The sequence below is a fragment of the Heloderma suspectum genome, chromosome 2 (genome assembly GCF_057233095.1).
Source record: "Heloderma suspectum isolate Gila_16-S chromosome 2, 16-S_ref, whole genome shotgun sequence".
In the NCBI taxonomy this organism is placed as follows: Eukaryota; Metazoa; Chordata; class Lepidosauria; order Squamata; family Helodermatidae; genus Heloderma; species Heloderma suspectum.
The window spans coordinates 337305011-337327452 of record NC_139459.1 but is presented as its reverse complement, the minus strand read 5'-3'; the positions used below and the strand labels follow the sequence as shown (position 1 = coordinate 337327452).

At 49.3% G+C, this 22442-nt stretch overlaps 1 protein-coding gene across 1 annotated transcript in view; it reads left to right on the top strand.

Annotated features, from left to right (window-relative positions):
• LAMB2 (laminin subunit beta 2) overlaps window positions 1-18665 on the top strand; it is a 59660-nt gene extending 40995 nt beyond the window's left edge. The window contains exons 22-33 of the mRNA XM_084840566.1: window positions 897-1114; window positions 2152-2248; window positions 3963-4335; window positions 6965-7149; window positions 7684-7925; window positions 8677-8880; window positions 9404-9548; window positions 10886-11093; window positions 12669-12810; window positions 14880-15056; window positions 16676-16835; window positions 18034-18665. Coding sequence (XP_084696692.1) covers window positions 897-1114; window positions 2152-2248; window positions 3963-4335; window positions 6965-7149; window positions 7684-7925; window positions 8677-8880; window positions 9404-9548; window positions 10886-11093; window positions 12669-12810; window positions 14880-15056; window positions 16676-16835; window positions 18034-18170 — 2288 coding nt within the window. The 3' untranslated portion in view covers window positions 18171-18665. The remainder of the gene's footprint in view (window positions 1-896; window positions 1115-2151; window positions 2249-3962; window positions 4336-6964; window positions 7150-7683; window positions 7926-8676; window positions 8881-9403; window positions 9549-10885; window positions 11094-12668; window positions 12811-14879; window positions 15057-16675; window positions 16836-18033) is intronic.
• Window positions 18666-22442: the final 3777 nt, after the last annotated feature.

Sequence of the window (22442 nt, the reverse complement as noted above, 5' to 3'; positions counted from 1 at the left end):
AAGGCTTCCAGATTATTTTGTCAGCAACGTGGTCTGTTCAATTACTGGGGCAGGGTGATTGTGGGAATTGAGAGCTTGGGGTCTGGCCATATCTCGGGTCGTATGTGTCATTTTGTTTTTCTCAAGTTCAAATCTCAACAAAATTGATGATTTTAAAAAATCATCTAAGGCACCCCTATCCCCTTCTTCTGGGCAAGGCCAGTTGTATTGAGGCCAACTGAGTATATGCATAGGGGCAACTTGCAAAAGGAACTTGACATTCTAATTCAATACCTGTTATCTTTTTTTAGAGGACCAGGAATTTGATTTTTCTATTTCTTTTTTATAAATCTGTTTCTAGTCCTCATGATTGTTGATCAAGGGAACTAGTGATGATCCATGAGGCTGTGTTTAGGGGTTCCAGTAATATGGAGGCAAGTTTTTTCTGCCATGTACAAAGAACAGGGGTGACTGCTTGAGGGGGCAACTGCTTGAGAAAGCAGCTTGAGCATCAGATTCTCTTTGCTGCCCCTTTATACCCCATATCTCCTGCCCTGCTGTGCACACACTTGGACACAAGCCTGCCAAAGCATGAATCCTGCCCGATGTAGATCCCAGGATCCTAGAAACAGATTTATTTTCATTTACATAATATTTACATATTTCGTTTTTACATTAATCCATTGTTTGGCCCACTAATTAGTGCAATAGTGGGCAACTTGTGGCCCACCAGATGTTTTGGCCTACAGTTCCCATCAGCCCTAGCCAGTATAGCCAGTAGTGAAGGCTGATGGGAGTTATAGACCAAAACATCTGGAGGGCCACAAGTTGCTGACCCCTGAATTGCCTCTTTTTTAATATGTGATTTTCTGGAACAAGAAGTGGCTGAGTGTAGCCTGTCTCTCCCTTACTTGCAGGTTGCTCCTGTAACTTCCTGGGCACAGTGCGCAGTGAGTGCCCATCGCAGGACCAGTGCCAGTGTGAGCGGCACAGCGGGCAATGCCGGTGCCTGCCCAACGTCCAAGGGCAGAACTGTGACCGTTGTGCCCCCAACTTCTGGAACGTAGCCACCGGCCAGGGCTGCCAGTCCTGTGACTGCCACCCCCAGTACGCCCTGAGCCCTGCTTGCAATCAGGTGAGGCTGAGGCTTTGCCACTGCACTCTGTGCTAGGCGGGGCAAGGTTATGCCATCCTGGAAACGGGAGCAATAGAGAGCCTCCCATGCTCGGGGCTGAGAACCAGTGTGGTGTAGTGGTTAGCATGTGAGACTAGGACCAGGGAGACTTTGGTTCAAAGCCCCACTCAGCCATGATGATCACTGGGTGATCCTGAGCCAGTCTCTCTCAGCCTGTCCTACCTCACAGGGTTGTTGTGAGGGTAATATAGGGGTGGTGGGAAGATGCACGCACACTGCCTTCAGCTCCTTGGAGAAAGGGTGGGATGTAAATGTAATAGATAAAGCCACTGCATGAAATACACGTAGGACTGGGCGGCAGCGGGGGGGTGGCAGCACGTGAGTAGGCAGAAGTGCTGAATGGAGACGTCACGCACGTTCTGCCAAGACACCAGGGCCACTTGAGGGCTGTGCTGCCAGGGATGCCACAGTAATTGGGTGCAGGGGCTGCACTATGGAAGTGGAGTGCAGGGGCAGGCGCCTGGTTCAGCTTGGCACTAAGCAGGGGTGAGGCAGCGGTTGCAGAGAAGCTCTCCTCTTCGCACGTGTGGCAACTGCATGCGTTCTACCACTGTAGCATAGGAGCTCTTCTGGGTTCCATAGCACAGGGCTCAGAGGCTGAGCTGTGACTCGAGCTGTGGCTGTGATGTCTGCCATTCAGATCTTGCTTCTGCCAGGAAATTAAGTGGGGTTAGGCAAGCTACTCTTCTCTCGGCCTCAAACACACCGATCCCCATTTACAAAACGGGGATAATAATATCTACCACATGGGATTGTAGTGAGGATTACAGAAGGTATATTTGTAGCATTTTGAATACCCTAAAGCGCCATATATTGTTGTTGTTGCTATTTATTCTTCTTCTACTTCCCAGGCCTCCCATGTGTGCCTTTGTACTTTGACAACACACTTGTGACCTTACTTTGCCACGCGGTGGTGTGCACGGGCTTGCTTTTCGGGTATTTCTGACATCTTAACACCAGCTTGGCCTGCTTTCTAGTTCACAGGACAATGTCAGTGTCGGCCAGGGTTTGGGGGCCGTACCTGCTCGGAATGCCAGGAGAACCACTGGGGCAAGCCCAGCCAGCAGTGCCGACGTGAGTATGGCTATGGAGTAAGCAGAAAGTGAAGCCCTGGCAAAGTGGGGCACAAAAGCTGGAAGCAGAAGGCAAAAAAAATGTGGACAAATTAAATGCAGTGTGTGTGGAAATTCTGTGATTGCACCATGCGACACAGAAATCCTGAAAATCTTAGCTTTAGTTTGTTTTTAAAAAGTGGGTCTCTAGTCCTTATGGCTGTGCAGATAATTTTTGCATCCAGAGAACCATGAATGGAATTCTGCTTCCTCAGCTACACTTTCCTGCTTCAGTCCCATAGATCCTGCCACTCCCCTCCCCCTGCCAAAAAGCCACTTCCTTGAAATGTGGTGGGATGTGGCATGAGGGTTTGTAGCTGGGGGAGGGAATTGGCAATGCCATCTATTTGTGCAACTCTGCTTGTGCTCTCCAGATCCAAGCCATTGTTACAAAAAAAAATGGACTCTCCCTATTTCCCTGAATGGTAAATTCTGTAAAGCAGGGGTCATGAACCTCTTTCCTTAAGAGAGGCATTTCAGCCTTTTAGAATGGGGAATAAATGGCACAGAAGCCAGGAAACTACCAGTGATTGGTGGTTGGGAGAAAGGGGTTAGGGCCTGGGAAAGGGGTTGGGGCCTTCTGGTGAACTCTGGAGGGCTGGATTTGTCCCCTGGGCCTGAGGTTCCCTACCCCTGCTGTCTCCTTGTAATGACAGAGCACTGGAAACATATTGTGCCTTTTGTAATTTCTAATTATTTAATCATATACAAGAAGAGTATATTGGAAGCAAACAGACTCCTCAGGCAGGCAACACAACTGCTATTGGATTCTCAAAGAGAATCAGTTGCATCCCCATTTCTGCCAACTCTGAGCTAAGCATCTAGTTCTCTTTCTGACTCTGTGGGCCTGTTCACATGTCACGCTAAGCCATTGTGGCTTAGCAGCACATGTGGATGGCCATTTTGAATATTCAAGATGCAACTGTGGCTTGTCGTGTTGTGCGAACCCGGCGAGCGTGGGTTGTTGGCATGGTTAACAAACCACCCAGAACCTATGGGCTGTTTTAGAGTTGTGGGTGGTTCATTAACCATGTCAACAACCCACCCTCATCAGGTTCGCGTGACTGGGGCCTGAATAGGCAACCTAGCGCCTGTGGGGACCATGGCTTGTCAGGGCTTAAATAAGCCACAATGAGCTGCAGTGATTATGCAAACCCATCTCTGTCTCTTCCCAAATTGAAACTGCAAACTTCTCGTTCTCTGCCCCTTCCACTAGCTGAAGGACTTGACATTCCAAATGGCTGGAGAGAGCTTTGCAGCCCATAAGGAATTTAAGTGTTTTTGCTAAGCCCCTGATCACCTGTCAGGCAAGAGGTTGAGCAAAACCAGAACAATAAGGCTCATCTGCAGTGATCAAGACGGCTAAGCCTGTAACAATATGCTTGCAAGTGTGAGGGCAATCAAGGCTGGTGGAATCTTAGAACCCGGTTGTTATTTCAGGACGCCCAAGATAAGTGGCACACATGGTGAGAAAATAGAGACTGTGTTGATTTCAATAGGCAGAGCTGAAGAGTACGTCATAAGAAACGTGTTTGGGAGGTCCTCGGTTCAGATCAGAGCAGTCAGGGATTTATTATTAGGCCAGGGGGCTTAGCCTGCTGAGGAGTGCTGTGTGTGAGGGGCTGCGAGGGTGGGCTAACTCTCCCTCTTGTTTACTGAGTTCGTGTTTTGGGCAGCCTGTGACTGTGACCCACGTGGGATCGAGAAGCCGCAATGCCACCGTATCACCGGCCACTGCTCCTGCCGTCCGGGCGTGTCAGGCGTGCGCTGTGACCACTGCTCCCGCGGTTTTGCTGGCGAATATCCTGCCTGCCAGCCGTGCCATCAGTGCTTTGGAGACTGGGACCGCATTGTGCAGGACTTGGCTGCCCGCACCCGCAGCCTGGCGCAGCGGGCCCAACAGCTCCAGCAGACGGGCCTCACCGGGGCATTCGAGGGCACCTTCCGCCGACTCCAAGACAAACTGAGTGCTGTCCAGGCTGTTGTCAATGCCCGCAATGCCAGCGCCAGCGCCATCACCCACCTCTTGCATGGCATGGATGAGCTGCGGTGAGTGGCAGGTGGTTGCCGCACCTCCAAGGGATATTGTGGAGTTGCGAAAAGTACTGAAAAGGACGACTAAAATGTATTTATTTATTTTTGTTACATTCATATCCAACCTTTCCTCCAAAGAACACAAGGCAATGTACGTGATCCTCCCCCTCTCCCTTTAATCCTCACAACCACCCTGTGATGAATGCTGGGCTGAGAGTTTGTGACTGGCCCAAAGTCACTCAGTGAGCTTCATGGTCAAGTGGGGACTTGAACCCAGGTTTCCTGAGTCCCTGTCCAATACCCTAAGCACTAGCAGGGGCTGGAGCATCATCCCTATGAGGAAAGGTTACAACATCTGGGACTGTCCAGCTTAGAGGAAAAGATGAGTGAGGAGAGACATGATTATTTATTTATTTAAACTATTTCTTGGTCGCCTTTCAAGGCAGAAGCCCTTCCAAGGCGATGCCCAACATAAAACCAATACAATATTAAAAGCAATAAAAGCAGTTATAAAAACCAACAATAAAACCAGTAACAAAAACAGCAACAACAGCAATCATATCAGAAGGCCAGAATCAATATGTTTTCAAGGCCTTCCTAAAAGCCTGCAGTAATGGAGCATGATGGACCCTCGATGGCAAGTTATTCCAGAAGTGTGGGGCCACTCCAGAGAGGTTTTATTGTTGGTTTTTATTGCCGCTTTTATTGCTTTTAATATTGTATTGGGTTTATGTTGCACACCGCCTTGGGAGGGCTTCTGCCCTGAAAGGTGGCCAAGAAATATTTTAAATAAATGAATAATCATGTCTCCCCTCACTCGTCTTTTCTCTAAGCTGGACAGTCCCACCTAACTGCTGTCACAGTTGGGCAAATGAGAAGGGGTTCTCTAACTGATCTTAAAGTGTGGGCAGGCTGATATGGGTGAAGATGGTCCTTCAGGTAATTTGGTCTCAAACTGTTTAGAGGTGTACAAAATTATGCATGGTGTGGAGAAAGTGGATTTTTCTCCCTCTCTCAAAATACTAGAACCTGGGGTCATCCCATGAAGCTGAATGGTGGCCGATTCAGAGCAGATACAAGGAAGTCCTCCTTCACACAGCGCATAGTTAAACTGTGGAATTCGCTACCACAGGATGTAGTGATGGCCACCAATTTGGATGGCTTTCAAAGGGGGTTGGACAAATGCCTGGAGGAAAAGGCTATCAATGGCTACTAGTCCTGATGGCTATATGCTACCTCCAGTATCAGAGGCAGTATACCTGTGTACACCAGTTGCTGGGGAACATCGGTGGGAGGATGCTGTTGCACTCATGTCCTGCTTGTGGGTTTCCCATGGGCAGCTGGTTGGCCGCTGTGTGAACAGAATGCTGGACTAGATGGACCCTCGGTCTGATCCAGCAGGGCTCTTCTTATGTTCTTATGTCCTAATTCCATATAAAGTGGCACAGAAGAAAGGCCTGGCTGGAGCTCAGGTGCAGGGAGTGGACAAGAGAAGAACTTATTTCTTGGGTTGGACCAGGTCTGTCTTATGGGGAGGGGCGTGTGGTAGAGCACATGCTTTGTAAGCAGAAGGTCCCAGGTTCCTTGGCATCTCCAGCTAAAAAAGGACAAGGTAAGAGGTGATGTGAAAGACTGTTCTGTGTGTGTACATGTGTGTGAGACCCTGGAGAGCCACCACTAGCCAGATGGGACACTACTACTCTAGATGGGCACACAGGCTGACCTGCTATATAGCCACTTCCTGTGTCTTAACCTATGATTAATTTGTTAGATGAGCCTTCCCCAACCCGGTACATGCCAGATGTGTTGGATTACAACTCCCATCAGCTGTATTGGAAGCAATGGGAGGGATTTGTTTTAAAGCAAAGATCTGCCAGGAAACTAAAAGGATAGCCTGCCCCCCATCAGAAGGGATTTGGGAGTAGCAGGTCATCTATCCCTCAATGCCCCCACCCCCACCCCGCCACTTCAAGTTGCTTACTTGGGGTTGCTCTTTAAGGTTTCTGTAATCAGATGACAGCCTGAATAGTGATCCTTTAAGAAGGATTCAACAAATCCCCCATGACATTGTCTATCAATAGCTATCAGCTCTCCTAACTAAAAGTGGAACCTCCAGGAGGGTGCTGTTATTTTGCCCTCCTGGCCTGGTGATCCCTCGCCATTGGCTATGCTGGCTAGGGGTAATGGGAGTTGTAGGCCCAAGCATGTAAAGGCCCACAAGTTCCCTGCCCCTGTTCTACCTGGAAATGCCAGGGACTGAACCTGGACTTTCAGCTTGCGAAGTAGCTGCTTGCTACCACTGAGCTACAGTCACTTCTAATGATCCATTCAAAGTGGCAGCCCTAGTAGCAAGTTGCCTGACCCTTTCCCCAAGGAAGAGGTACATAGGAGGGGCCATAGCTCAGTGTGATGGAGCACATGCTTGGCAGGCAGAAGGTCCCAGGTTTGATCCCCGGCTTCTCCAGGTAGGGCAAGGAAAGAACCCTGCCTGAAACCCTGGAGAGCTGCTGCCAGCCAGTGCTGACAATACTGGGCTAGATGGACCAAAGGTCCGACTTGGTATAAGACAGCTTCCTATGTTCCTGTGTGCATGAGCCCCCCTGGGGTGGCGCGCTTCATTTTTTCTTCTTGCTTGTATTATCAGGCAGGAGATAGCCGATGTGACGGAAGCACTGACCCGCCTGGAGGGGATGCTGACAGCCACACAGGACAAGAACTTCAATGCCAACCACGCCTTAGGCACGCTGGAGCGTGCTGCTCGTGGCCTCAACCTTAGTCTGGCAGACCTGGCCCGCCAGCTGGATACGCTCATCAATGCCAATGTGTTGGGTAAGTATCCAAAGTACTGCTTCACCCAGGGGCCAGAGCAACACAGAAACCCTAACTCAGTGATTCCTTTTATTTGTTCCATTTTTGGCCAAGGATCTCAGGGTGACAGATAGTTATTCTCACTCTCCAGAGAGAGGGAGAGGGAGAGAGCGAGAGAGGCCAAATTCCAGCTGAACATCAGGAAAAACTTCCTGACTGTTAGAGCAATACGACAATGGAACCAATTCCCTAGGGAGGTGGTGGGCTCTCCCACACTGGAGACGTTCAAGACGAGGCTGGACAACCATCTGTCAGGGATGCTCTGACCTGGATTCCTGCATTGAGCAGGGGGTTGGACTTGATGGCCTTGTAGGCCCCTTCCAACCCTACTATTCTACGATTCTATGAGGGGGGGGCAGGAGGAGATTTTGGAAACAGCCTTATCACTTCTGAGTGGGGATTCCCTCAGGTCTAGTAGAAGAGATATCCAGAGGTTTTTCTGCCCAGCACAGGCCCCTGATACTCTGGTTTTAAATCATCTTTCATCCTTGGTAGGTGCTTATGACAGCGTCCGCCAGTCCTTCGTGCAGTCACGAGAAGCTGAGCACCGAGCCAACACCTCCACCTTGGCTGTGCCTAGTCCCGTCAGCCAATCAGCTGCTTCCCGGCGTCGCACAGAGCATCTGATGACAATACGGAGAGACGCTTTCAATAGGCAGAATGCGGCCAACCGGCAAGGCCTGACGGACCTATCAAGACGTGTCGGAGGGTTAAGCCTGCAACAGATCAATGAGAAGGTGGGTGAGTGGGCTGGGGCCTGGGGAAAGCCCCAAGGAAGCATGGAGCAGAGGGGTGGAGTTAGTGTTGGGAAGGGAGCACCATGGGAAAATGTGGGCTAAGTGCCTGAGGACGCAAAGAGTCTGCAGGTCAGAGAGAGGCCAGTGCTATGTCAGTGAAGCTTGCCTGAATAAGGCAAGAATACCGAAGTCAAAGTAAAGCAGGTTTCCCCAACCTGATGTGCTGTAGATGTTTTGGACTTGGACTCCCATCAGCCCCAGTCAGCATGGCCAATGGTCAGGACTCCTGGGAGCTGTAGTCCAAAACATCTTGAGGGCACCAGGTTGGGGAAGGCTGAAGTGCATTTACCCAGAGGTGGGCCACTTGCAGCCCTCTGAGTGCTTTGGCCTAAAACTCCCATCATCCCTCACCATTGGCTAGGCTGGCTAGGGCTGATGGGAATTACAGGCCAAAACATCTGGAGGGCCACAAGGTGTCCACTCGTGATGTAAGCAGTCAGTCTTGGTTGAGGGGCAGAACAAAGCAACTTGGGAAGGGTGGGGAACAGGTGGCCCTCCAGATGTTGTCGGACTACATCTTCCATCATTTCTTACTGTTGCCTTTGCTGGCTAGAGCTGATGGGAGCTGCAGTATCTGAAACAGCATCTGGAGCGCCACACCTGGGGCACAGTGAAGCAGTCGTGAAAAGCACAGTGGGGAGTTAGCGATGAGGACAACTTCAGCCCTGATGACACCTGCTCCTTCTCCTAGGTATGCGGGGCCCCAGGTGATGCCCCCTGCTCCAGCAGCCCCTGTGGAGGAGCTGGTTGCCGCGACGAAGATGGCAGGCGTCACTGCGGGGGCCTCAACTGCAATGGGGCTGTGGCCACCGCTGACAATGCACTGGACCGAGCACGCCACGCCGAAGGGGAGCTGCGCCGTGCTGTGGCTGATGTGGATCTCCTCCTGCGTAAGGTAAGTGTTGAGGCGAATAGAGGAGCTGAATATTTGGGCAGGGCAAGGTTTGGGAGGCATTCAGTTTTGTGCATGCCATAGGAAGGTCCAAATGGGACACAGCAACAGTGCTGACCAGGCAGTAGGTAGATCTTCATTTATTTTTATTTTATTTATTAAATGTCTTAATCGCCCATCTGGCTGGTCCCCCGGCCACTCTGGGCCATGTACAACAATTGTTGTTGTTCAGTTGTTAAGTCGTGTCCGACTCTTCGTGACCCCATGAACCATAGCACGCCAGGCCTTCCTGTCCTCCGCTCTTTCAAAAACAGTAAAATTAAGCATTAAAACATCATATTCTCAAAATACCCTAACCCACCCCAAATGCCTGCCTGAACAACCAAGTTTTCAGTGCCTGGCGGAAGCTCATTAAAGAGTATCTGTGTCTTTATTCCTGGAATGAATGAATCAGAGAGTTCCCTGCATGCCTGTGTATTTGCTGCCCCCTACTGGCTGATCAGGGGATCTGCTGTGTTGTTGGCAGGTGGCCGAGGCTAAGGCATGGGCAGGTGAGGCAAAGCAGAGAGCACAAGTAGCTTTGGACAATGCCAATGCCACCAAAGCCCGACTGGAGCGCTCTAATAAGGAGCTGCGAGACCTCATCCAGCAAATCAAAGGATTCCTGAATCGTGAGTGCAGGAACAGACGGTTCTTCTTCCATCCCATATTTGCTTGATTTATTAAGTGTATATCATAAGTATGTAAGATGAGCCCTGCTGGATCAGACCAAGGCTCCATCTAGTCCAGTATTCTGTTCACATGGTGGCCAACCAGCAGCCAGCCCACGAGCAGGACATGAGTGCAACAGCACCCTCCCGCCCATGTTCCCCAGCAACTGGGGAATATCCTGTCGTTATCCTCTGCCCGCTCACAAGGCAGCGAGCCTATGTACACCAGTTGCTGGGGAACATGGGTGGGAGAGTGCTGTTGTATCCATTTGCTCCCTGTGGGCTTCCATTGGGGCATCTGGTTGGCTACTGTGGGAACAGAATGCTGGACCAGCAGGGCTCATCCTGTAGTTCCCTCCTTTTTGTCTAGAACTAGGTGGTATTGCACAGGCTGGATCCCTGCCAGCTATGGATTTGAGTGCTGACGCATTTTACTAGCATAGCCAACAGCCCTGAATAAATGTACCTGGTCCTTTTAAAAGCCATCCAAACTAGGGGCTGTCATACTGATTAGTTATTCTTCTAAGGATTACTCAGGGGAGCGCCCCCTTTTCCTTTTTTCTTTTGGCACTGTTCACAGACTCTTTATGTTCAGAGGAGGATCATGGGTAGTAAAGCTATATAAAAACATCCCCGAGTTCTTCTCTGTTTTCTAAAGAGGAAATAGTCTTTTTCACTATAATTCACTATAACCACCCAGACAGCTTTGGCTATTGGGTGGTATAGAAACGTAATAATTAATTAATTAATGGGATGGGCATGCCAGGAATGGATAAATAGAGCTCTGTTAGGGTACTATGGCTCCTTTTTTCCCCACCCCTTTCCTTTCTTTGGGGGATTTTGACTCTGCTTCTCAGCAAAATTCCCAAAGCAGATCACATATTTAAAATTGTAATTCCTCTCTCGGTGAGAAAAAGCATGCTTACAATTTGTTAAGCAGCAGCAAATAGCCTGATGTGATTGAGGGGAGTAGCAACATAGCAAGCTGCCGTATACTGAGTCAGACCCTGGGTCCATCTAGCCCAGTACTGTCGACACTGGCTGGCAGCAATGGCTCTACAGCGTTTCAGGCAGGAGTTTTTCCAGCCCTCTCTGGAGATGCCGGCGGATTGAACCTGGGACTTTCTGCATGCAAAGCAGGGGCTCTACCACTGTGCTATGGTCCCTGAGCTACAGAGATGAGAGAAGAGGGGAGCAGAAGGCAGAGACACATTGAGGAGGGGGTCTCGTGGATGGCAAACGGGGTGCTGCTGCCGTTTTACCCATTCATGGTACTAACTGACCCATCCTTCACACAGTTGATGGGGCTGATCCTGACAGCATTGCATTGGTGGCTTCCCGTGTGCTGGAACTCTCCATCCCGGCATCCCCCGCACAGATTCACCATCTCGCCGAGGAGATCAAGCAGCGTGTCAGCAGCCTGGCCAACGTGGACGCCATCTTAGACCAAACAGCAGGAGACGTCCATGTGGCAGGACAGCTACTGCAGGATGCGCGACGTGCCAAGTGAGTGTGGGAGGCAGTGGCATAATGGAGCCAGGGCTCGCAGGGATGCAGCACTTTTTTGTTAGCAGGGATGCTGATGCCACACACACGCCCCGATTTCCCTGTTTCCTCTGAGCTTAGCTGAAATTCTCACCGTAGCTTCGGGAGAAATGAATTTCCCAATACAAATATATTGTTCCTTGTTGTAATGCAAAGCATTTTGAGGTCTTGAATATGCCATTAAGACCCATTAGCTTTACAAAAGACCTGCTCCTGGTGGAGGTGGTTTGCTGCTATGGGCCAACAAAGCTGCTTCAGTGCTTGGACTCTCTTTGGCAGCTTGGCTATGGGGACTGTCATGATGAGCGCCTGCTCTTCAAAATGTGCCACTACTCTACTGGTGAGAGGCAGTGGGGGTGGGAGCAAGGAGGATGCGCCATTCAGGCCTAGCAAAAAGGCAATGGGCTCGAAATTCTTGTCCTCTAATCAGTCTTCTCCTTGTGAGCAGCAACATGGTGTTTAGCAAAAAGGAAGGGAAGGAGCTTGCAGTGCTGGACCAAGAGTCTCTGTAACCATTGGTAAGACCTGAACTGGCAGCCAGGATAATGCAGTGGCCTGCTTTGGATAAGAGTTCAAATTTCCCCTCCTCCTCCTCCTCCTCCATCTCCATGAAGCTCACTATTTGGCCATAGATCAGAGAGAAAGTAACTTGCCCAACCTTCTTTGGAGGGTTGCTATTAGGTTAAATGAGAAGAATTATGGAGCATTTTGCATGCCCAATGGTACTAGACACATGATTCTAGTACCAGGGAGCCCTTCTCCTGATAAACCAGCTTTCCCCAACCTGGTGCCTCCAGATGTGTTGGAACTGCAATTCCCATAATTCCCAGACATCTGAATAGATTCTGGAGTGGCAAATAATAGAACATAAAAGGAATAAAACACCATATTAAAAGTTTTTAAAAACAGAATACCAGTAAAAACCATGGCTGGTCAATCGAGGAAGGCATGTTGAAATAAAGATGTTTTCAGCAGGTGCTGAAAACAACACAACGTTGGTGCCTGCCTGACCTCCAGAGGAAGGGAGTTCCACAGAAAGGGAGCCACCACACTGAAGGCTCTACTCTGGGTGGATTCCAACTGAGCCATAGATCAATGCAGAACCACCAGGAGCGTCCCGTCTGATGACCCCAATGACCAGGCAGGTTGATAAGGGGGAAGGTACTCTCTCAAGTGAACCTCCCCTCTTGTATGACCCTAGTACAATCTTCTCCAACATGGTGCCCTCTAGGTGGGGTGGACTTCAGCTCCATAATTCCCAGCTAGCATGGCCTTGGGCCATGCTAGGTGGGGATTATGGGAGCTGAAGTCCAACATACCTGGGGGGCAACAAGTTGGGGAAGGATGGTCTAGTATCTGGTAATCCAAGTTATGCTGCACCTATATATGGAGGTTCCATTTAGGGATAATGCTCATGGCTGCTAATAGACCTATTACCTCCATGAATTTGTCATCTGTGGTAGTGCCCGTTGCGGCGTTGGGACTGCTGGTGAGCAAGGTGCTGTACTCATACTTGCAGCAATCTTCCCCCTCCAGTGCGCGAGCAGAGAGCGTAAAGAGTGCAGCAGTAGCCGTGAAGAAAGCTCTCGATGATGCCAAACGTGCTCAAACTGCTGCCGAGACAGCCATCCGCAATGCAGCCAGTGACATCTACCACACGGAAGACGTTGTGAGCAGGGTAAGCCCCCCATCATGTGGAATCCTTACTGGCCCCCACAGAGAACACATTCCTGAACTGTGTTCCCTGTATTTCTCTTAAAAGGGTCAACCTCGAGACCCAACCACTGTGTGCTTGGTGTGAAGAAATGCTCCATAGGAACCAGGAAGAGGGTAACTTGGAATTGGAATTCCAGGTAGATGAGCCAGTGTCCATTCAGGAAGGCGTTGTACTGGTACCTGAAGCTCTAAGGCAGGGGTGGGCAGATGGTAGATCGCCAGATGTTTTGGCCTTCAACTCCCAGAAGCCCCTGCCAGCATGGCCAGTGATCAGGAACGCTGGACGGTGAAGTTCAAAACATCTCTCCTTTGTGATGATATAGCACTCTTCTGACAAAGAAGGCATCTGGAGTAAGGCGTCAGTGGAAGATCTTAAGACTTGGACAGGCTGGCATGAGAAGAGGCGCGCCTTCTGGTCTTTGGGGTTCCAAGCTGTTTAGGGCTTTAAAACCTTGAATTGGGCCCAGAAATGAATATCCAACCAGTGCACTTCTTTTAATATTTGAGTGCCATGAATAAACCTGGCTGCAGCAGTTTATATTCTGGCAGCTGAATTATGCAGCCGTTGAAGTTCCTGGGTTGGCGTCGAGGGTGGGCCCCACGTGGCCAGAAGGCTTCGAGAAGGAAACGAGAGACAAGAGACAAATAGGGCACAGTGTGTCTGGAATCCCAACCCAGTGTTAATACGTGTTTGCCAAACTATTCTAATCTCAGAGCGTGTTGCTTCCGTGTTCGGCTACCACGTGGACAAGAGGACGTGGAGTCGTGCCACTGGCCCTGCCCCCACCCCCTAGATGGCCATGTGTTCAGCCTGACCATCAGAGGGGTGGGGTCAGCAGCCCCTCTTCCCATCGTCCACGCACCGACTCTGCCTGAGAGTCATTTGAGGGACCGCCTCTCCCCATATATGCCTGCCTGAGGACTGATGTCTGTTAGAGGGGCCCTCCTCTGCATCCCACCAGTGCAAGACATACACTATGGTGGGATGTGGGAAAGGGCCTTCTCTGCTGTGGCACCCCAGTTGTGGCATGCCTTCCCCTTGGAGGCCCGACTGGCCCGTACATTGGTTTCATTTCGGCACCAAGTAAAAACATGGCTTTTTACTAAAGCTTTTGAGGGCTAAATGCATTCCCTAAAGTAGCACACTGTTTTAACTGTTTTATTGTTTTAGATGTTAATTGGTATTAGGCTTGTTTAATAGTTTAATATGTTTTTAGCTGTTTAAATTATTGTTTTATACTGTTTAAATTGATTTTGTCTGTACACCGCCCTGAGATCTTAATGATATAGGGCAGGATACAAATGTTTTAAATAAATAAATAAATTTGCAACTAGGGCAGCTTTCCCCATCCTGGAGCCCTCCAGATATGTTGGACTATAATTCCCAGAATCCCCCAGCCAGCATAGCTGGGAGTTGTAGTCCAGCATGTCTGGAGAGCACCAGGTATGGGAAGAAGGACTCAGGTTAGACACCATTGTGCTTCTGTAGTAAAAAGATATGATGGAATGATGGTTTCCTGAATAAACACAGGGGAGGCTGTTCCAGGCATAGAGAGAGTAGCACAGCTGAGAGAAGGGACTTGCGCAAAGGATGAGATGGACAAGGGAAAGAGGCGGAAATACAGCTCCTTGTGTGACCCTTCAGCCATCTGAGCCATGCGTATCTCCAGTGCCACATCACAGGGTTTGTCACAAGCCACACCAGAGGGGAGGCGAGGGGCGCAGGCAAGTCGTTTACCTTACCTCCCTCCCAAAAGATTTCTTTTTTCCAGAAATTTAACATGTGGTACAAAGCTGCCTCCCCCCCCCCCCGCTGAAATGCAATTTGCTCTTTCAGCCCGCCCCCCCTCCACGGTATTTTTCCCTGATGCCACCACTGGATGCACTCTGCTTCTTGGGGCACTGGATGCTCCCTGAGCAAAATGGCCTGTTCTAGGATGAGGAGCCACTCCCAGAACGGTGCTCTCCCTTGCTTCTTCACTGTGTCGTCCTCACACCCCGCCCCGCCTCTTGCCTCCCTTCTCCCATCAGATCCAGGAAAAGACCGCAAGTGCCGAGGGACAGCTGGCTGTGGCCATGGAACGAGTGGGCCACCTCGACAGGCAGGTGGAGGCCCTCAAGATGAAGCGGGCCAACAACAGCCTGGCGGCAACGCGAGCTGAAGAGACGGCCAGTGCCGCCAGGGACCGAGCTGGGGAAGCTGAACAGGTACGTGAGGCTGGGCTGGAGTTCTGGAGTCTGGCGAAGGTGTGCAGCGGCGGCCTCTGGGGCTGAAGCTGGGATTGAAAGGGTGGGCAAAGGGAGCCCCCTCATTGCGTTGTATGTACAAGGCCCGCATGCTTAGCAATCCATCTATACGTTTGAATTGGGTTTTATTTTGATTTCAGAACATTTCTACCCTGCTTTTCTCATACACTCTAGGCAGCTTGCAATAAATGATGCAAATCAAGCATTTCCAGTTGGTGCTTGGAAACTCTTCATATTCTTCTGCTTGGTACTTCATGTATCCTCTTAGACTTATTGTTTCAGTGATCCTGCTGCCAACTCTGTTTCCTTTTTTGCATGAGTGCCTCCAGAAATTCAGACTTGCCAATTTCATCTCATAAGTGATCAGAAGCCACAAATGCCCTGACAAACTCCAGTGCTATTGTTAAACATTCCAAGACATTCGCAGCATGTGAATGAAATTTACTTTTTTTATCCTGCCCCTCCTCCAGGGAGGTCACCCCCTGCCCCAGGATCCCTTCACCGCAGTTTATCCTCAAAGCAACCCTGTGAGGTAGTTTAGGCTGAGAGATCAAGTGATTTGCTGTCGGTTTCTCTGGGCATTTGTGATTCCCAATAAATCATTCAATAATTGGATGAAATTGGCAAGTCTTCATCTCTGGAAGCAATCAAACCAAAGCAAATGAAGCTGGCAGCAGAAATGCTTCTTATCCCGAAATGGCCAGTGCCAAGAGGCTGCAGTCCCTAAAGATGGGGTTTGACCAGTTGTTGGGAGGCTGGGTACACACTGAGGCTTATTTTATTTTCCCAGGCTTTTTAGTCTTTCAGTTTTGTTTTTAAATGTGTTGTTGAGTTTTTAGAGCTTTATACTGCTGCTGGTTATAACTTCAGCTTTATTTTAAAGGTTTTATATTTTATCACATTGTATTTGGGGGCTCTAACTTTTGTGAACCGCCCAGAGAGCTTTGGCTATTGGGCAGTATAGAAATGTAGTATATAAAAAAATAAATCATGAACTTGGCCTTAAAAGGCCAACCCTAAGATCCAAGAGGCAGGACCCTCCCTCCCTCCCTCCCTCCCTCCCTCCCTCCCTCCATCCATCCACCCATCCACTCACACCCCAATCCATCCATGCAGTCTTGCCCTTAGTGTACCATAAACAGAAACATGGTGCCCAGAGAGACAATATCTCCAGGTGACTCAAGCAGTTGTAGCAACACACAAACCTCAGGAGGTAGCAAAAACAAAAAACGAACCCTCCACAGTCACTGCTGCTGGCCAGTCTGATTTAGGAGGACATTCCTTCCTGGCCCTAAACATGATGTTTTAAGACTGAAAGCTCCTCAGGGCAGGGATCTGTCTTCTTCCACTCTGTATAGCACTGCTATGCACACTGAAGGTGGTATATGATCAGCAGGATCATTGGCAAGGACCGATCCCATCCACCGAGTCATTCCAAAGGGATGTTTATGTGGCACAAGTCCTGCCTTTTGTTCTGGCCGACCTTCTTGCAAAGCTTCAGAGATGGTGGGGAATGAGAGGCAGCAGGGAGATCTGCAGTTCTGCTCACCCCCTGCCCTGTGTTTCCTGCTGCATCCCAGGTGCTGGAGGGCCCGCTGGGCGACCGGTACAAGACAGTGAGGGAGCTAGTGGAACACAAGGCTCAGCACATACTGCGGGCCCGGCAGAAGGCGGAGCACCTACGAGACGAGGCAAAAGGGTTGCTGCATGATGCTCACAACAAGCTGCAGCTGCTGAGTGGTAAGTGCCCAGGGCGTGCGGGGAGGGATATCATAACCGGGGGTGGGGATGATGACTGTATCCGTGACATCCCAAAAATAAATTGGGTTTCACACAATTCTATGCCAAGAAAACCCCACATTCGGCACTCAGAATACATGATGCAAATGTTTGTGTTCTGCTTCCAAAATCTAGGTTTTCAAAGATGCCTCCCAGCCCACAGGGCTGGTAGAATTTATGAAAGAAAGATGATAGAGAGTATTTGGGAGAGGGGCAGGGAGCTATACAGGGTACTGAAGTCCTCTTGTCCCTTACGTACCAGAAGCCCTGCCTAGTCCTTCCTTTGGTGGACTTGAGCTTCCATAAGATTCTGCCCACACATTTCCACTCGAATCTTTTTCATTGCATCCTGAGGGATAGAAACTTTAAGCATTGTTTTTAATTAAACAACTGAGAAATTCCCCAAAGTATCCCATTTTGTGCTAAATGCCATGCTTGGGTGGAAGACATGCAAACAGGCAGAATACACCAAGCTCCAGTTACAACAGAAGAGTAGAGGGGATAAGATCCCAGGGCATGGGGAGTGAAAGGAGATGGCTATGGGGCAGTGGGGGCTGGGATTCAGACTCTTCAGTGGGGAGCAACATCCAGTAAAAGCAGGATTTGGGGGGTGGGGAGAGCCCTGTGCATTCTTCATTTTAGAATTTGGTATCTTGTACAGAATTGTTCAGCATCCTGAGAATTCTGGCACTGCCAGGGGGCTTGGAATCATGGCTTTGTTGCTCCTAAACAGCGCAAGGAGCCCTGACTGATCTGGTGTTGCTTTCATGGCGCATGCCATCATCCAGGCAGTTGCCCGGGATCTATGGATCACTGAAGGACCCTTGAGCCAAGCTCGGCATCCAGCACACTCTCTAATTCTCCCCCTTCTCCACTGCACTCTCAGCACTCTGGTGTCCAGTAGGGAGAGTGGATTATGTATCGCAGAAGCGACACAAGCATTCTCCTTTGGGGGGGGGGGGCAATTCTCTTTCCCAAAGAGAGCATCCACTGCAGGTCTCTTGACAGGGACAGCAGGGACACAAACATGGAACCGGCTCTTTGGGAACTGGATTCTGGAATGGGAATGTGAAAGTAGTGATGTCCTTTCCTTACTCTTCTCCATTCTGTTGTTGTAATCTTTCCATCCTACCCCCCCCCCCTCCCCATCCATATTCAGCACTGGAAGAAACATATGAAGAAAATGAAAGGCAGCTGCAAGAGAAAGCAGCCCAACTGGATGGGCTAGAGGCCAAGATGAGGGGCATCCTAGGAGAGATCAACCAGCAAATCCAACTCTACAACACCTGCCAGTGATGCACCATTTTCTGGACCCTCACTCCATTTCTGCCCCCTCACCAATGTGCTTAAAGAATCCTTGGCCACTGCTGCCTAGCTCACTAGTGCCTAGAGCCTCATTTCCTGTGGCCATTCCTTCCCAGCACTGCTTGTCATGGGTCATCATCACCTTCCTCCCAGCCTTCCATGCTCCCATGAAGCACAACGTTGCACTAAAGCTTCCTTATAAGGCTTCCCTACTAGCATCCAGCACAGGGAATGCCTAATACAGCAGCACTTGGAAGCCAAAGGAAAGATTCCCATTTTGATTTCTGCTGCTCCAGCTGTGTTTGAAACATCATAGAGTAGAAACCCTCATTCCAAAGCAAGGAGAACAATAGGAGTGGGGTTGCCTAAGGGAGGGTCAGATGAGGTCACTACGTTGGCATGTCTGTTACACATGATCTACCCCATCCAGGGTGGCTTGCATTTCTGTGAAAATAAAGACCTAAAGTGGCATTGCTCTCTGCACCAAACTGCCTTGTTTCTTTGTCTGCTTAAACCTAGTCTCGATTCTTGCAACTCACCCCAGAACCTAGGACATGTCTACACTGCTAGTTTATCCTGCAGCAGGGATTGGTTTGACATGAGGAAGACATGCAGTAGAAACTTCTAGGCCTTGGATTTCCAAATGTGACTGTTGAAAACTGGAAGTGGTGTAAACAGGTGGCGCAAACAGACAGGGAGTGGGGAGGGAGCAGGAGAGAGAGGAAGCTGCAGCAGGAGAACCATCAGAGCATCAGTAGAGCTTTCCTGCTGGATCAGCGCGGCTTCTTGGAAGCCCTCAAGCAGGACATGACAGCGATAGCCCTATTCCACTGTTTGTCCTCCAACAATTGGTATTCGATGGCACATTGCCTCTGAGTCTGAAGACTGCATGTAGCCATCATGCCAGGGCCAGAGTCAAGGGTAGGCATGGTTGAGCACCTGCTGAGGGACCACACCTCAGCAGGGGCCCACTGACAAGAGCCCCTGGCGTTGCCCCTTTTCCTTCATCGTTGCAGCCCGCATGCTCACCTGCCTCTCGCTCTGGCCCAGACAGCGGTGCTGGTGAGAAGGAGGAGCAGGAGATGCCACACAGCCTATTTGCTCCCTGGCTTTCTGCCTGTCAAGCAAGCAAGTGGCAGCAATGCTGAGAAAGAGGAGGAGGAGCAAGCGCAGCTGGTGGCAGTGGCAGTGAGGAGGGAGACTCGCTGCAGGAGTGGGCTCACTGGAGGTATCTCGCCCAAGGTCACTCAAGACCTGTACCTGGCACTGGGCGTCTATAAGGGGCCCGATGTAAAGTCTCGCCCCAAATCCCTAAAAACCCTGGACCCAGCGCTGGCCAATGATAGCCTTTTCCTCCATGAATGTTTCTGGTCTGGCATACTTGCATTCTGGAAAGAGGTTCTTGGGTAGAAGTGGGGCAAGTGTGCACCTTCACACGTACATTTCCATGACTGTGGATCCTCCCTTTTCTCCACCTGGGAGTGGTGCCCATGCAATGAACCTGAATGGAGAAAACGTTCCACGACCAGAGATGCAACTCAGTTGCACCTACCATGGATGTTTGTGGTCGCATAAACCATAGTGAGAACCACTAGTCCACCCTCTAGGTTACCGCCTTATTCCCGTATCACACACACTTTCCACACCAGAAGGTTGCTCATCATGTGAATGAGCTCATAGACTAGCAGTGACTGACTCGCCCGCTCTTGGAGAAGGGGTTGGGTTTGGCATCCTGCCCTCTTTCTAGCAAGTTTGAAATGCTAAACCTTAAAATTACATTTTGCTGCAGTCCCACAAGCATCTCTTTTGCACACTGCCCTGAAAACATATCGGTACTTTTCATAATGTTTATAAAAGTCACTCTCCCAAACAAGGCCCCTTGTAATTCTTTCAGCTCAGGAAGTGATTTAGCACGAACATTAAACCTTTTAGTGGCGAATGTTGCAATTATCAGCTGTCTAGAGAGAAAATAATCATAATAAACCACATATATTGCATAAATGCATTAACAATAAAAATGCATATTAACCATTTTTAGAGCTTTGCCATACAAATGAGGCAATATTCCTTTCTGGTCTGGTTGCATCAAAGGCACGCATCAGAACAGTGTAACTACTTTGGATGCGTATCTGTGACAGCCTAGAGAATGGCAGCACTACTTGAAGCATCTGGTGCAAGGCAAATAAGGCAGGCCTGCCCTGTACTGCCCATTAGTTGAAAAGATTATTGGAATGTTTTAAGCATATAGGGCTGTGCTAAAATACATTACTTTGTGGTGGCTGAAATGCCTTTAGGGTTCAAAGAGAGGGGATTGTACTCAGTAATCTCTTAAAAAAAACTGAATGGATTTTTTTAAAGGTCAGAAGTATGGTAAAAATAAAAACTAAACTTTCATCAAGTTACTTCATTCAATTATTTGATTTTACATTATACTTATTAAATTAACAATTTCCCTTATTCATCAAATTATTAATCCTATCCATCAACCTAGCAGACAAGAGAAAAAAGAAACAGATCAAAAAAATTATTTGATTAATTTATTTATATTAATTACATTGCATCAAGTACCTCTTTCCTGGCATTTTGGTTAGTTCTCATATTCCATTCTCATTAAAACACACACTCTCACACACACACACACACACAAAACCCTATACCAACATACCAAACAGTCTTTTTTCTTGTTTCACACCCTTTCCAAAGTTTCTTATAATATGCATTCATGCATTAAAATTGTATGCCATATACATCTTTTCCAGCCCTCTATTGATGGAGGTTGGTGGGTTTTTCCCAATTATGAGCCACAAATAACGGTGCTGCAGTCAGCATATTTCCTAACTCAGAAAGCTCTTCTGACAGATCTTTGTCTTGATGTTCACACTGTGTTCATCCATGACGTTTGAACCATTAGAACTTGGCTGCAACTGTCAGGTTGATTGCTCTCAAACTGGAAACATTTCACCAAGAGACACTGGCTGGGTTCGCATGTTACTTTAAACCATGGTGGTTTATTAGCTACTCAGAGTAGCTTATAAACCACCATGGTTTATTGTTCATCTGCGAGCGGTTTTCCCCAATCACAGTGGCTTATTAAGCCAAAATAAGCCACCCTGATAAGCCTTGATGTGCAGTGATGTTTATTTAAACCAACATGGCTTATTGTGTCATCTGGCGCTCCATAGTGGCTTAAAGAGTGATTTAAGGATTGCCTACAGAGTCGCTTGGCCAGAGTGGTCGAAACCGCTGCCGACGCTCTTCTCCAACTGGCAGATCTCTGTTTCTGAGATCAGCCTAGCAACAGATTGTGTTTTGGGAAGGGAAGGGAAGGGAAGGGAAGGGAAGGGAAGGGAAGGGAAGGGAAGGGAAGGGAGGGGAGGGGAGGGGAGGGGAGGGGAGGGGAGGGGAGGGGAGGGGAGGGAATGAAAGGGAAGCAAGCGGTTGGTTTCTGGTCACTTTTCCATGAAAAAGGACAGTCATGCAGTTATCCAGTACAGCATTTGGATGCTCCCCATGAGGAGACCCCACATATAAAATTTTGCCCCATTCCAGCAAACTGTCAAGGACTTAAAGCCCCCACCCACCTTTTGGTGCACATGGGCAGGGATAAGGGAACGGTTTTGAAAACTGGCTGGGAAGCAGGCAGCAGCGGTGGGAGAGGAGGGAGCGGGAGCAGGAAGGAATGCCTTGAGGATCCAGTTGCTGCTGGTTGGGTGGGGTGGCAGGGGAGCGGAAACACGGCTAATGATCCGCGATGTGCCAGTAATGGCGAGGATCTGGCAGAGACAGGAAACAGAAGAATACGCCCCTAGCGTGAGACAGCCCAATCGAAGAGATGCAGGTGATGTAGCGGCAGCACAAGGGGCACCGGGATATGGTTTCCAAGGCAAAGGAAGCTGGGATGCCATCCTGGCCGAGTGGGCGGACTATAGAGGGAGGATGACTGAGGGCAGGTTGTCCGATCATGTCGGGGGATACAGTAGTTGATAAGCTACTGTGAGTAGCTTATAAACCATCATCACGGCTTAAAGTGACGTGTGAACCCAGCCCTTGAAAACTGTCCATTTACTAAAAATGCATGGTGGTTGAGGGAAGGGGTGCATAGCATTTCAACCATCACTTCACTATTCATTTCAACGGATGGGGCAATTCCACACGTGCATTTCTTTGTGCATGTGGAGCTGCTGTTGCACTGAAATTAATGGAGAATCCTTCATACACAGGAGCTTTGCACGGAGCAACATGCCTTTGGGCAAGGGAAGTGGT